At 31.7% G+C, this 15,543-nt stretch overlaps 5 protein-coding genes and 1 pseudogene across 6 annotated transcripts, besides 5 other annotated features; 5 read left to right on the top strand and 1 right to left on the bottom strand.

Moving 5' to 3' along the window:
• Positions 1-1,701: part of a mobile genetic element that runs on past the window's edge.
• On the top strand, positions 736-1,694 carry TVAGG3_0801950 (organellar and viral DNA polymerase type B; the record flags this gene model as incomplete). The annotated part of the gene is made up of 1 exon (XM_051247383.1): positions 736-1,694. A coding segment is annotated over one exon (959 nt), but the record flags the coding sequence as incomplete, so codon positions are not given.
• Positions 1,702-2,198: a mobile genetic element.
• On the top strand, positions 1,798-2,198 carry TVAGG3_0801970 (annotated as a pseudogene). Its single transcript has one exon. A coding segment is annotated over exon 1 (401 nt).
• Positions 2,199-6,857: 4,659 nt separating this feature from the next.
• Positions 6,858-7,801, top strand: TVAGG3_0801980 (transcription-initiator DNA-binding domain ibd family; the record flags this gene model as incomplete). Its single annotated transcript, XM_001310392.2, has 1 exon — positions 6,858-7,643. One exon carries the CDS (start codon positions 6,858-6,860, stop codon positions 7,641-7,643), a length of 786 nt encoding a protein of 261 aa, XP_001310393.1.
• An 865-nt stretch (positions 7,802-8,666) lies between these two features.
• TVAGG3_0801990 (uncharacterized protein) lies at positions 8,667-9,992 on the bottom strand (the record flags this gene model as incomplete). Its single annotated transcript, XM_001310393.1, has 1 exon — positions 8,876-9,910. One exon carries the CDS (start codon positions 9,908-9,910, stop codon positions 8,876-8,878), a length of 1,035 nt encoding a protein of 344 aa, XP_001310394.1.
• Positions 9,993-10,803: 811 nt separating this feature from the next.
• On the top strand, positions 10,804-11,392 carry TVAGG3_0802000 (RNA polymerase II transcription regulator recruiting protein; the record flags this gene model as incomplete). The annotated part of the gene is made up of 1 exon (XM_001310394.1): positions 10,852-11,355. One exon carries the CDS (start codon positions 10,852-10,854, stop codon positions 11,353-11,355), a length of 504 nt encoding a protein of 167 aa, XP_001310395.1.
• A 906-nt stretch (positions 11,393-12,298) lies between these two features.
• TVAGG3_0802010 (cytidine deaminase protein) lies at positions 12,299-12,857 on the top strand (the record flags this gene model as incomplete). Its single annotated transcript, XM_001310395.2, has 1 exon — positions 12,310-12,726. The coding sequence occupies one exon, from the start codon at positions 12,310-12,312 to the stop codon at positions 12,724-12,726; it is 417 nt and encodes a 138-aa protein (XP_001310396.1).
• A 48-nt stretch (positions 12,858-12,905) lies between these two features.
• Positions 12,906-13,946: a mobile genetic element.
• Positions 13,947-14,531: 585 nt separating this feature from the next.
• Positions 14,532-14,749: a mobile genetic element.
• Positions 14,750-15,322: 573 nt separating this feature from the next.
• Positions 15,323-15,344: a mobile genetic element.
• The last annotated feature ends 199 nt before the right edge of the window (positions 15,345-15,543 follow it).

A 15,543-nucleotide genomic window follows, 5' to 3' on the forward strand; every position in this document is an offset into this window, starting at 1 on the left:
AGCACAGACGGCTTTCATAAAGCTTTTAACATCTGTTACGACAGTGAAGATGGTTCAGTGAGTGAAAGCATATGGGGTCAAAACTGTGCAACAGAATTTTTGGAACGACTTCCTGACAAGAGTTTAATATATTTCCATAACCTCAGCTATGATATAAACTTCATCTTAAGACACATGACAGAAGTGAAAGGAACTCCCATCATTAAAGGTTCACGAACAATGCAAATAACTGGTTTATATAAAGGACGGGCAATTATTATAAAAGACTCTTACAGTGTTATAAATAAGAAGCTTAAACTATTTCCTGCTATGTTTAACTTACAAACAGGACCGAAAGAAGTATTTCCATATAACTACTACAGCAGTACTTTGTTAGCAAATGACAACAGAACTGGTGTCATTTCTGAAGCATGTAAGTTTATCCAGGATGCAGATACATTTATGAAAAACATAGATTCCATCAAAGGTTGCAGAATAGATGAAAACCATTTCGACTTAGAAAAATATAGCACGTTTTACTGCAAACAAGATGTAAGAATTTTAAGAGAAGGTTTTGTTAAGTTCCGCAATGACATATTGAAAGAATTTGATTTAAACGTTTATGACTACGTTAGTATTTGTTCTATTGCTAACAAATTGTTTGAGAACAGAGTGTACTTCCCGAATGGAAATTTATATGACCTCTCAAATAAACCAAGAGAATTTATTTCGAGATGCATTCAAGGTGGAAGATGTATGCTGTCAGATAACATGAAACAAAAGAGCGAAAAGAAACTCATTGCTGACTTCGACGCTGTTTCATTATATCCATCAGCTATAGCAAGACTTTATACTTTAGAAGGAATTCCAAAGGTTATGAAGGATGAGATGCTAAGCACAGAGTATCTCATGAGACATTTATTCGATGACGACCAAAAGGAACCCATTGGTGAAAAGTTTATGTCTGGCTTCTTTGTTCTCATTAAGATAACAGAGATTGGAATACATAGACACTTTCCTTTAATAGTTTGTGACCCTGAACTAAATCCAGAACTTAACGTTCCCAGAAGTTCAAACACTTGCTGTTTAATGTATGTTGACCATATAACATTACAAGACCTCATAAAATATCAAGGTGTCAAATGTGAAGTGTTGCAAGGATACTATTACGATGGAAACAGAGATATTAGAATAAGAGATGAAGTAAAGAAGTTGTTTGAGTTAAGGTTAAAGTATAAGAAAGAAGGAAATCCTTTGCAAGAAAATATAAAGCTCATTCTGAACAGTATTTATGGCAAAACTATTCTATCTCCTATTGAGTCAAAAATAACCATAGTAGATGACAAAGATGCTATAAGATATGCCATCAGAAACTACAACCATATAGTGAAGTTCGAAGGTTTGGATGGTTCAGATAAAACTATTTTCAAGCTAACGAAAAGCATTTGCAGACACTTTAACTTCTGTCCACTTGGTGTTAACATTCTGTCTATGTCGAAGAGAATAATGTGTGAAGTATTCTGTACTGCTGAGGACTTAGGAATGGACATCTTTTATAGCGATACGGACAGTATGCATCTCTACAATGAAGATATCCCTCGTTTAGATGAAGAGTTTGAGAAACGTTATGGAAGAGTTCTCATTGGTAAAAACCTTGGTCAATTTCATAGCGACTTTGCAGAAATCACAAAAGATAAACAAAGTTTAGCATACAAGTCAATATAGGGTGTCCAAAGGTGCGTTTAGCACAGCGCTCTATATGAGACTATTAAAGGAGATATATGCTGATTATAAATATATAATAAAAAATATGAATATATGTATATGATGAGTATGTTGTATTTTGGCGCCATGCCGGGATATAAAATGAATTTTGAGACAAGAGGCGGTTTCGCGGGAAATTTTGGCGGGATTTTTTTCATTTTTTTAATGAATCATAAAGAAAACATCCTCGCTCTTGCAAAAAAATGCAAAGACTGTAAAAAAATCTACGAGACATTGGTAAAATGCTTCGGTATGGATGCTCCTAGCTATTCCACTGTAACGTATCATGTTAGGATGTATCACTTCATGAACAAAAAGGCGCCCATCATAAAAATTGACAAAAAATCACCGGATCAAAGAAAAATCAAAGCAATTCTTCAAGCGCTAGATGAAGACCCAAGAGCATCACTCAGAAGGATAGAGGAGATGACAAAGATACCACGTACAACAGTCAGAGATTCATATTTCGTTGCCAAATCGCGAAAATATTCATTATTGACAAAGTTATATCTATAATAGTATTGAACTAAAATATGGTTTTGAAAATTTAATATAATAAAATCATTTTGAATTTAAATGTAAAGTTCTGGTAAGGAGTTAAATTAAGAAAGAATAATTGAGTAATTGAGAGATATTTGATAAGTTAGGGAGAAAATTTCACATACATTGAAGTAAATATATGTTATTGCAAGAGTTAGGATGAGTCTATGACTGAGGTAAGGATGACTTTTTGTCTGAGGTAAGGATGAGTCAATGACTGAGGTAAGGATGAGTCAATGTCTGAGGTAAGGATGAGTCTATGACTGAGTTAAGGATGATTCAATGACTGAGATAAGGATGAGTCAATGACTGAGGTAAGGATGAATTTTTGTCTGAGGTAAGGATGAGTCAATGACTGAGGTAAGGATGAATTTTTGTCTGAGGTAAGGATGAGTCTATGACTGAGGTAAGGATGAGTTTATGACTGAGGTAAGGATGAGTCAATGACTGAGGTAAGGATGAATTTTTGTCTGAGGTAAGGATGAGTCAATGACTGAGGTAAGGATGAGTCAATGACTGAGGTAAGGATGAGTCAATGACTGAGGTAAGGATGAGTTGTTGTCTGAGGTAAGGATGAGTTGTTGTCTGAGGTAAGGATGAGTCAATGACTGAGGTAAGGATGAGTTGTTGTCTGAGGTAAGGATGAGTCAATGACTAAGGTAAGGATGAGTTGTTGTCTGAGGTAAGGATGAGTCAATGACTAAGGTAAGGATGAGTCAATGACTGAGGTAAGGATGACTTTTTGTCTGAGTTAAGGATGAGTCAATGACTGAGGTAAGGATGAGTCAATGACTGAGGTAAGGATGAGTTGTTGTCTGAGGTAAGGATGAGTCAATGACTAAGGTAAGGATGAGTCTATGACTAAGGTAAGGATGAGTTTATGACTGAGGTAAGGATGAGTCAATGACTGAGGTAAGGATGACTTTTTGTCTGAGTTAAGGATGAGTCAATGACTGAGGTAAGGATGAGTCAATGACTGAGGTAAGGATGAGTTGTTGTCTGAGGTAAGGATGAGTCAATGACTAAGGTAAGGATGAGTCTATGACTAAGGTAAGGATGAGTTTATGACTGAGGTAAGGATGAGTCAATGACTGAGGTAAGGATGACTTTTTGTCTGAGGTAAGGATGAGTCAATGACTGAGGTAAGGATGAGTCAATAACTGAGGTAAGGATGACTTTTTGTCTGAGGTAAGGATGAGTTTATGACTGAGGTAAGGATGAGTCAATGACTGAGGTAAGGATGACTTTTTGTCTGAGTTAAGGATGAGTCAATGACTGAGGTAAGGATGAGTCAATGACTGAGGTAAGGATGAGTTGTTGTCTGAGGTAAGGATGAGTCAATGACTTAGGTAAGGATCATTCCATTCCAAATATATCACAACACCTACACCTTACACAACCCACAAATCATCTCCAAATTTCTTTTCAGAACTTCTTTTAAATGAGCATTTTTCAATCAACAAACATCCCTTCTTTTGCCCGCACAAAAGGTTTCAGATGTTATCTTGTTCCAGAAACTCATGAAACAAAGTTCTAAATGAAAATCCACGGAATGAGCTTGTTCAATAGCATTATCAATAAAAAGAAATCTATGGTATCGCCCGCACAATACCAAAAGATTCCATTTTGTAATGAATGATTACTATGATCCAAGGATGGTTCCGTAGACTTGAAAATTTTAAATTGGAGGTTTAATTCAAATTTGGCGGGCTTTTGGTCGTAGATTAATTTAACTAATATGAATTTGGATTGTGCTTTCCTTATTGATGTAATGATATTTTCACTAATAAAAAATGAAATATACACAAGAAAAATTATTCAAAAATTATCATTGCATTTTATTTGAAGAAATTTTGAAAACACATCATACACATACTATAAATGAATATTATCATCTTAATTTTAATAAATTTCATTTACTTGGAAAGATGCAAGATCATCTTGTACTTACTCTTCGATTTATTCCATGTAACTTCGCAGGTAATAATGGCGCACTTACCTCTATTTTGGATTTTTATAGTTTCCCTCAAAACACATTCTATGAACTTACGCTCGTATCGCGTTAAAAAATGTCGTTAAAATTGCCCACACGCCAGCATATTATATAATTGTGGTCATAGGCCGAGTGGCGTGGAAAGGATGTCGCCCTTCGGGCTCCACCCTTTCCACGCCACGAGGCCCGATTTTTGGCCACTCTTTTGATTTTGGCCGCGTGCCAGCTCCTGGCAGGCGGCCCGCAAAATTGTGCCAGTTTGTACAATCCTACCGTCACCGGTCACATTTTAAAGATTTTTCCCTTCCTTTTTTTCTAGTTTTGGAAAGGAAAAAGTAAAAAATTTAATAATTAATTTTATTACTATGAAAATATACTTTTTAGCTTATATTGTAAGCTGTGAGAGTTTTAAGTGATGGAAGATATAAATCAAATTTTAAATTCAAGAAATCTTGTTATGATTAAGTTGAATATTGTACTCTAATTAAGAGTTTTCAGTTATGAACTCAGGTATTATATAATAAAAGTATAACTCAAGATAATAAAGAGGTTTTTAAAATGTAGATCTGAAAATCAAACTACCATGTTTGATATGAATAAGTTGAATAATGTTATTTTATTAAATGGTTCAAATCTGTGAAATCGGCAATTACAAATTAAAGGCGTAGTTCAAAAAATTAAAGAGATTTTAAAAATTTAATATCAGAATTAAACTAAAAAAAGGATTTAGTTATTTCAGTAATTATCAGAAAAGGTTAAAAAGATAGGGTAAGTAATGAGACTTGAGTGAGATGTGAGAAATCATATGTAAATAATTAGATATCTGGTTAGTAAGGTAGTAATGAGAGTTAAGATCTGGTTAGTAAGGTAGTAATGAGAGTTAAGATCTGGTTAGTAAGGTAGTAATGAGAGTTAAGATCTGGTTAGTAAGGTAGTAATGAGAGTTAAGATCTGGTTAGTAAGGTAGTAATGAGAGTTAAGATCTGGTTAGTAAGGTAGTAATGAGAGTTAAGATCTGGTTAGTAAGGTAGTAATGAGAGTTAAGATCTGGTTAGTAAGGTAGTAATGAGAGTTAAGATCTGGTTAGTAAGGTAGTAATGAGAGTTAAGATCTGGTTAGTAAGGTAGTAATGAGAGTTAAGATCTGGTTAGTAAGGTAGTAATGAGAGTTAAGATCTGGTTAGTAAGGTAGTAATGAGAGTTAAGATCTGGTTAGTAAGGTAGTAATGAGAGTTAAGATCTGGTTAGTAAGGTAGTAATGAGAGTTAAGATCTGGTTAGTAAGGTAGTAATGAGAGTTAAGATCTGGTTAGTAAGGTAGTAATGAGAGTTAAGATCTGGTTAGTAAGGTAGTAATGAGAGTTAAGATCTGGTTAGTAAGGTAGTAATGAGAGTTAAGATCTGGTTAGTAAGGTAGTAATGAGAGTTAAGATCTGATGAGTAAGGTAGTAATGAGAGTTAAGATCTGGTTAGTAAGGTCGGAGAGTTAAGATCTGGTTAGTAAGGTAGTAATGAGAGATCTGCGGGCAGTAATGATACATCTATGAGTACATAACTAAAACCTGAGTTCTATGAGCGAAATCTGAGAGCTAAAAGCCGAGAGATCTAAGGTAAGTAATGAGAGAAGAGAATTTGAAATTTTACAAAATACGTTTACTCATACAAAATAATTTGCATTCTTTTATAACGAATCTCAATGCCAATTAATACATAAAACAGATTTTAGCAATCAATTGCAAGATTTAGAAAGATTTTATTTATAATCTCAGCCAAATTAACAAATATTTTATTGATTTCGTAAAAAATAGCAATAAAACATAAAAATATGACATTCTTTTTTTTCCAAAAAAATTTCAAAAATCATTTTTTAACATGAAATTTATATTTTTTAATTTTTTTTTTAAATTTTGAATTTTTTTTTGGAATTTTCAACCATGTCAAAAGTCGGGATCTACAAATGTATTCTCTTTGACATAGGATAAAAACATCCTTTCTTATAATTTCATTGTAAAATAAAATTTTCTTAAATTTATTGAATCCAAACTCAACTTTGCAACATTTTATTATCATAAAAACTAAGAAACATCAGGTAAACTTCAATTTGGAGAGCTTAAAATCATATCTAAATTGAAAAATAAGGGGAAAAAAATTGTAAAAAAAAATCTCATTAGATGGGGCAAAAAGTGACTTTTTTAATGTGTTTTTTTAAAAAAATCGTGCCAGCTGGCCAAAAAAGGTGTGCCAGCAGGCGTGCCAGTTTGTACAACCCTAGGTGACGGAAATCCATGGTAACCAACCGCGGTTCCCGTTTGGAATGCCATAAAATAAAGTGTATTATCTTAGCTAATATTTACATATATTTTGACGGAATTGCTCGAAATAAAATTGGGCAATTTAATTAATTGAATAGAGGGAACAAACTACATGAAATAATATTGCATACCAATAACTCCATGTATTTGCCAATGAAGAAGTTTGATAAAGCACTGTCAAAAAATTTGATAAATTGTGGCCTGAGGATAGGAGAAATTCTTTTATATATAAGTTTAGCATACTGTATGTCATACATTTATATCATTAAAAATGGGCTGGCAATTTCGCGGGCTTTTCACATCAAAGCTCTCAAAAAGTGATATATCTATTAGAATTTTGTTTCAAATGTTTCCAGAAGGATCACCTAATGACAGCGTTCAAAAATATATCCCCAGTGTAATAACATACTCCCCTGAATCCCTAGCCAAAATTCCGGCCATTAAACTTCCAGATTATTTCGATTTACAACCTAAATCAAGGCGATCTAAGAAAGAAAGGTCAAGCAGAGAAAAGATACTTCCTCCAGAGTTAGAAGATAATTCGATGAGCTCTAATGCTTATTACAGGCAACAATTAGCCAACTCAAATCTGGTTTTCTCCCCGCGCAAACTCGGATTTCTTCCTGCCAACTATTGGATTGCTGAAGAGAATACCTTTGGATCTTTAGTAACTCAATTTTTCCAAAAAAAGAATAACTCGAATTGCAGATTCCCACATAAGCTATACAACGGCCTGGTGTTGGTTGAAGCTAATCCAGAAATGTATCCTCTTGTTGGCTTGAAATGGATTACAGATACGGTTTTCAAGGTAGATAAGTACATTTTTGGAAGATTACTCGGGATCACTTCCATAAACGGTGGCCTTGTTCACAGCCAGGGTAACTTCCCATCACATGGATTTAAAGAACTCAACAATGAAGAAGTCATGGCACTTAAAATGAAGTATTCGCTTAAAGATGTCGATATGGATAGAGTTTTACTTATGAAACAATCAAGCGGTATGTTTTCAAAGAATTGCAAAGAAGAAACTCTTGCTCAGTGTAAGTGGACTGACTGATTTAGAATCTTCTGAGGTAGTCACAAAATCTAAGTAGTGAGGCTCTCAAAAATTGAACCGTACTCCATACAAAATTTGTGTACCCTCACTACTTAGATTTTGTGGCCTTCAATTGAGAGGTTAGTTTTGATAGAGCACGTTATAAAATTAAAAGGGAAAAATAAATAAAATTTAAACATTTAATTATATATAATGTAAGGAGTGTAATTCCAAATTTTCTAAAAACTATTCAAATTTGAGCATTTTTTTGGAAATAGTAAATCTAATATGTACATCTAATAACAACATGATTCATCACCTTTTCAAGCTCTGCAGTCAATTTTTTGAAATTTGATTGAAATAAATGTAGCAAAAATTACATTTCATTAGGGAATATATGAGTTTCTCTGGAAACAGGCTGATAAATTTTAAATTTTGTCCAATCAACATGAATGCATTGAGAAATTTGGATTGATTTTCTGGTAGAATCTGGAACAATTCAACCATGTATAAATGGATCATGTAATCATCATGAAATGTTAGTGTTAGAGTTCAAAAGAAACAGAATGAGTGGAAATCAAACACAATCTGAATAATTTTAAACGTATACAATCTTTAAATTTGTATTTTGAATTCTACATATATGATTGTGTAATTCGTTCTTTCAAATTTTCGGATTCAGGCATGTTTTGATAAAATTCATTCCCAAAAACGTCAATTAACAATTAAATTTAGTGTATTTTAAATATATATACGTATTATATTTTATAAATTATATTAAATTCGCAAAATTTTAAGTTTTAAACAAAAATAAAAAATCTTCAAAATATGAAATTATGCATAGGATATTAAAATTTACATGTTAGCAATTTTTTTGAATTGCTTTCAATTTTCATATTGAAATTTTTAAGATTTTTTTTCTGAAATAATAAGCAAGAATATCAACCTAAATAATATTAAATTCCATGCGTTAATTTCCCCTCAAAAGTCATTGACCGCCTCTCAATCTAGATTTTGTGAGTACTTTATGTTATTTATCTTGTTTATCATTGTAATTTCGATATTAAATGTTGCTTTTCATATTTGTACTACTGTCTTTAAGTTCTGCCATAAGAAAAATAAAATTAAAATTAAATTCCATGTTTTTTACAAATTGTTTGTTGATGGGTAATTAAGGCATGATGTGAAAAGCTGTAATTAAAACTATCAAACCAAAAAAATTACGGTCAAATACAATAATTATTCAATAAAGTTTAATTATCATTATTTAGAGATTGAATCACATTAGGATCTATTGGTGGTACTGGTTCTAACTTAACCTCCTCTTGTTTTTTAACATTTCTCTTACGTTTTGACATTTCTTCGTAAGAATCTGCGAATTTACTCTTGCTTCTCAAATAAGATACATCATCAGGTTCATCTTCTAAATCATCCCATGTCTTTGAAACAGGTTCTTCTACATACCTTGGTTTTGGTTCAAGATATGTTGTTGTAGCAGGTTCATTATTGGTATTAAATGTCATAGTAGTTGTTTCAGGAGACGTGATAAGTCCTGCTTCTCTTAACTGTTTGCGAGCATTTTTATGGGCAATAGAATCATCCTTATCAGCAATTGTATCAATAACTGTTGTTGTAATATCTGTTACTTCGCGAGCCTTAAAATGAGAGTTTTGGATTCTATCTTGTGAAAGCTGTGGTATTGGTTTTTGCTTATGTGCTTTCTTTACACCTCTTGGATCATAAGAAGTTGTTTCTGTCTTTGTCTTTGGTGATAACTGTGTGAAGGTATTCATTGTTTCCTGTTCTTGGCCGACAGTGTACTCAGCACCGGCCGCGGTAGTTAATATTCCTGTAAATTGTGAGAAGTTTTGAGAATCAACAAACTGTGCATCTGATGGCATATCTGTATTTGTTGGAGATGTCTTTCTTCTTGAAGAGCCTGTCTCTAATGTCTGAGATTGAAAATCAGGATCATATAAGTCCAACAACTGTTGAATTGGACTTTTTGATTCATCTAATCTAAGACGACGAAGAATCCAGTTTGGTTCATGTCTTGTTCTAAGATATCCACCAGTTTCCTTTTCGCAAGCTGTTGCTGCATTTGCCATATAGTTTTTAGCAAGGTAATCACATACATATTGAGCTGCTACTCTGTATGCTGCAGAGTCATTAGGCTTTCTGAATTCTTTTTCTGCAAATGGAAGTGAATCTGAAATCTGACGTGAAATTGTCTTAAGATAGATTCCATGGATGATTTCCAACTTTTCTTTTTCAGCTGATGTATTCATTTCTGTAGAAGGAGTGCGTGATATTGAGGAATAATTTTGAAAGATGTAAGGACGATAGAAATTAACAGATGTAAGAAGTTCGAGATCTCAAATTTTGTAAATTGTAGACTCTGTCAAAGTTAGAATAAATAATAGTGATTATCATATGAGTAATTATTCAATGTATTTGTTTATTATTTGTGCCGTATTCAATTTAAAACATTCTCTATTTTGAGAGAAATTCGGAATATATAATAATTGGACCAAAATATCATATTTTGCCAAATCACCATTATTTCCAGAAACAAAACACAGTCTTCTGTATAGATAATCAAATGGAATCAATAATTATTATGGTTTAAATTAAAAACAATAAAAATTGGTCCTTTTATTATATTTCCATAATATTGTTGATAAACAAATTAAGTATATCAGTTTTATTGATAAAAACATGTATTTTAATTTTGACCTGAATTTTGTAAATTTTTTTCATCGGAGCAAGATAATGAGATAATATTTAAACGTAGTTGAAGTTGAATATGGAATGATAGGAGATATAGCCCGATAAACTTTTGTATCTCCAAATGCTAAATTTTTTAATTAACTAAGTGCAGTTCACCTAGGTAAATCTAAATTTCCTATTTTTATAAATACCAATCTTATTTTTCTCTGAAAAATAAAGGGTAGTTATTGAAAAGTTGTAAATAAAATAATTAATATTCATCTTAATGTTCTGTAAAAGATTAGTGGAAAATTCGCATTACGATATCTTTGAGAAGTTAAAAATCAGATCAAATGATTTATTTAAAAACGATGTATTTAACCACTTTCTAGTCATTCAGTTTTTGGATGGCAGTTCAGTGGCAGATCAAATTATTCTCAAATTGAGAAGTCTGTTAACTACATCTCACAATTTTGAATCACGATTCAAAATTTTTATAACAATTCATTTAATTTATCAGATGCTAAAGGATGCAGGATTCGAAAAGAGATTGACCAAAATAAGCAAAACTAAGTGGACTCCAGAAGAAGATACTCTTCTTCGATCAGCGGTTGAAAAGTATGGAACAAGCAATTGGACATTGATTGGAAACTTTGTGCCCGGAAGAACTGGAAAGCAATGCCGTGAAAGATGGACTGGCCAAATCTGTCCAACTATTAACAAAGAGTCATGGACACCTCAAGAGGATTATTTGCTATTCCAATATCAAAATTTATATGGAAATAAATGGGCATTAATTGCACAATACCTTCCAAATCGTACTCCAATTGGGATCAAGAATAGATGGAATTGGTTTTGCAGAAATAAGGAAAAATACTATGTCCCAAAGGAGAAAAAGCCTACTATCAAATTTGAATCCATAGTTCTGGCAAATGATACACTCTTTGGTGAAGAATTTGAAGAATTCAAAAGAAAATTACATTCTGACATGCTATATAATTCAATATCTTATAATGACCTTTGAGGCTCGTATTAACTAGTGTTTGTAAACATGAATCTTTTAATCTTAAAATGCTTTTTAATCAAAATTTGGTAAAAATCTTTTCAAGTCATAAGTTTAAGCATAAAAAGTTTCGAATGGCGCTTAAAATTATGAGGTGTTTCTGAGAAATCAAATCAGTTAGATCCAAATTGTGTAATTACCAGCAAAATTCATTGAAAATATTAAAATTAGCAACAACTTGTATATTACAGGCATTTATTAGATGAAAGCTTGTCAAAGGTGGTTGAGAGCCAAGTCGAATAAAATGCAGGTTAAAATTATTTTCAAAATAAAATATCTTGACTGAAAAATGTATTCAGTAAAGCAGCAGTAAGTGTAGCATAAGATTGTTTAAATTGAAAGAAAATTACCATATATATAGAGAACAACATTTTGAATTAAATGTAATTAAGTGCTTGTTGTGATTGAGGATGTTCCAATTCGTTGAGTTTAAGATGGTCAATGAAATGGTGACCAAGATTCATTAAGGCAGGAAATTGCAAATTATTTGTAAAGAGTACTTCAAAGAAAATAAAAAATACCTCTTTGTTTATTTAAAGTGCCTAGTTGACATCTCGATTCATCATTCCATGGATTGAGATGTTATCTGAAACAAGTGAAAAAGTGGCCTTGAATAACATTTTTATCAAAAAGAGTTCAGATTCTGGAATTATTTAAGATTTTTCATTTATTTAAAACGATGAAGATGAATTTTTCATTCAAAAAAATTGAAAGAGATCAGAATTTATTTTGCAAGCAATCTGCGCGCCTTTCTGATTTATTTCTAGCCTGCGCATGGAAGGGCATCTCAAGGTGCAAAGGATCACGATATGTGAGGCGTTTAGTTCAAAATGAAAAGCCAGCCATTTCGTGAAACGATAAAAAACCGAAAAATCGCTTGAATTTTTTGTTAGGGTGGATAAAAGACTTTCCAAGATGTCATACCACACTAGTGACGAAGATGTTAAGCGCATGTTCGAAATGGCAACTGTCAATCAGAAGAATTGCTATGTTCCATATAGCCATTACCCAGTTTCTGCTGCTTTGCTCTGCAAGGATGGTACAATTGTACTCGGCGTAAACGTTGAGAACTGTTCCTATCCAAACGGATGCTGCGCAGAAAGATCTGCAATCTTCGGTGCTGTTTCTAATGGCCATAGAGACTTCGTTTCTATCTTGATCACTTCCAAGATGGGTGATGATTTCATCCTTCCTTGCGGAATGTGTCGTCAGGTCATTGCTGAATGGGGTAATTTAGAAGTTATCTCGACAAAGGGCAACGGTGAGATCAAGCGTTACCACATTTCCGACCTTCTTCCTGAGGCATTCACACCTGCTGATCTTACTAAGTAAAATAATGAGATAATCGGAAAATTAAAAAATTAAGTATTTTCACTTAAATTTGTTGTTTTTACTCAAAGTGGTGTATATAGAATATGTATTCCTAGGCCCAAGTAGAGGAGAGAAGTATTTCTCTAAAGGTACCTATGCCCATTCTGCATCAGCAAAATGGGACGATAAAAACAGTTTAAGGGTGCACCCGTATGTACGTTTATTTGAGAGGAGGAGGATTACCCTCTCAATTTTGAGGGATTCGTTAGTTTATTTTCTCGATGAATATGCAATAAAATTTGATTTTTACCTTATCAATATACTTCATATAATATACACATGTTCATGTAAAAACTTTTTTCCAAAATCCTCAGGAATTAAGGGATTTTTGAATTTTAAGAATTTTTTTTGAATTTTGTCGAAAAAAAATATTTTCAGAACAGCCTTAACGGCTAAGATTTAGGAACAATGTTAAGTATCAAAAAGAAAGGAGGTCTGATATAGACAACATATATCGTTGAAGGTTGAAAAAATCTCTAATATTTGAGCCCAAAATTTCAAATTTTAATTTTTTGAAAAAAGAGGCCACCCGTATGTACGTTTATTTGCGAGGAGGAGGATTATATTTTTGAAAGGGTGAAACATTATGAATATGTTAATTATATAATAATATGTATTATTATAAAAAAGAAAAAATAAAGCACGTTAAATTTTTTCTTTCTTGATTTTTTACAAAATCTACTTAGAATTATGCAAAATATGACTAAATAATTATAAATTTCAAGTTAAATTTTAATTTTGATAAATAATTTAAATTTCAAAATACCAAGTTCAGTTCGACTATGTATGTAGTAATTCCTCAATAAAGTGCCAAAACCCTATTAAAATATATGAACATTTTCAACATTTTAATGTTTTTATTTAAAAATTTGATGGAATATGAGCTTCAAACAATTATTATGTAAATAAAAATAATTAAATATATGTATTTATTCGTATTACAACCGTAGTAAGTCGATTCTTCCTTTCTTCTACTGAGTTTTGAATTTGATTTCGAATTGGAAAGAGATTCAAAGGGAAAATACTAGCGGATAAAAACTACCTCCATGAAAGGGTCATAATGGAGTCAAGTTGTATTTTTTGATATTTTTTTGCTTTTCGAGCCTAAATAGGTAGCCAAGATAATGCCTAAAAATAAGGTTCTAAATTCTGAAGTTTACATGATCCTCTCGTGTGCACCCTTAACGGCCACAAGTTGTGTCGGAAAAATGTAAAAGTTACCTCACTTTTTGGTTTGAACAAAAAAATAATCATTCTGAAACAATGGTAGAACAGCTTTAGAAATTTAGGGCATAGCTTTTACCAAAAAATTTATCCGTCGAAAAAATTTCGGCAATTCAAATGTGGTTGGATCAAATATGCATACATAAATTTTCAATGTTTAGTGGATTTTATTTTGGGTATTTCTCAAATATTCAATAATATGTTGAAAAGATTGAGAAATATCTGACATGGGTTTAACAGATAAAAAATCTTTTAGAATTAAGATCATGTATTGAAACAATTGCAAAATACTTACGAGTGATTTTACTTATAGTTCAAGGAAAATCTGTGTAAAATTAAAAGTATTGATAGTATGTATGTTTTGTGATTTTTTGATTCTATCCTTTCAAAGCATTGAATAGATATTGAAAAAAATAAAGAAAAAAATTAATTCAAATGGAAAGGAAGAAGTTAGTTCGATTTACAGTAGATGACGATGAAATCATTACTAAATATTTTCAGATGTATAAGAATAATAAACATGAAGCGTTAGAGATATTATGGGGTCATTATTGATTTTGTAATTTAATCGTCGTCGTTATCGATTTTGTAATTTAATCGTTATCGTCTTTTTCTAAACGTGCATTTTTTGCTTTCGGAGCTATTGAACATACATTGGCCCTTACCAGCAATTGAAAACTATTTTTCATTATCAACAATTACATTACTCCGAGTTATTCATCAATCAATGAAAATCGATATATAGTCCATACTTCAATTTACAATATTGGCAAGTCCAATTTCACTTGGCATATTTAACTCATATAGAAAAACCAGTTGGAATCGGCAAAATTATCTTTAATTCCATACATAAGAAAAAAAAATTATAAAGTTCTTCAATAATAGCAAACTAATAGTTTAAATAGATTTACAAGTATCGCCCATCTACTTTTGATATAATTCACATATTAAATGTAGAAAACTGGTTTAAAATAAATATTTCAAAAGTTCGAAAACGATTTATGAAAAAATAACGTGATGACATTTACTAAATTTGCTCTGTATTAAAGTATCGATGATAGAAAGAGCATATTTTGTAAATATTTCAAAAATATTTAAAAATCGGAGAAATTGTATTGTAATGTACTATAATTATGTTACAAATCCGATTCAATACTAATCCTTCGCTATTGAAGTTGTTTTGAGAAGGATATTCTCTAAATTCTTGATAAATCTTTAAAATCTAGAGTAATCGTTTTGTAAACTTAACAAAACTAAAATGTATACCAATAGATTGGCATTTTCTACGTTTTCAAAGTGAGAGAGTGTAAATTCTTTTTTTTTATCCTATTAAGGGTATAGTCCACTAAAAATTTTTAAGTTTTGACAATGAAAATAAGCTCTGTGACCATGTAAATATATATCTATGCAAAACGAGAGGTTATGCCATAATTTTTTTTAGTTATCAAATTTTCCTTTTTTTGAGAGAAGTCTCTCAATAATTTGAGAAGAATCTTTGATATAAAGAGATACACATTTGTAGAACGAAGTAAGTGTTTTCCAAACATGTTCTTA

The sequence above is a fragment of the Trichomonas vaginalis genome, chromosome VI (assembly GCF_026262505.1).
Source record: "Trichomonas vaginalis G3 chromosome VI, whole genome shotgun sequence".
NCBI classification, from domain to species: Eukaryota; Parabasalia; order Trichomonadida; family Trichomonadidae; genus Trichomonas; species Trichomonas vaginalis.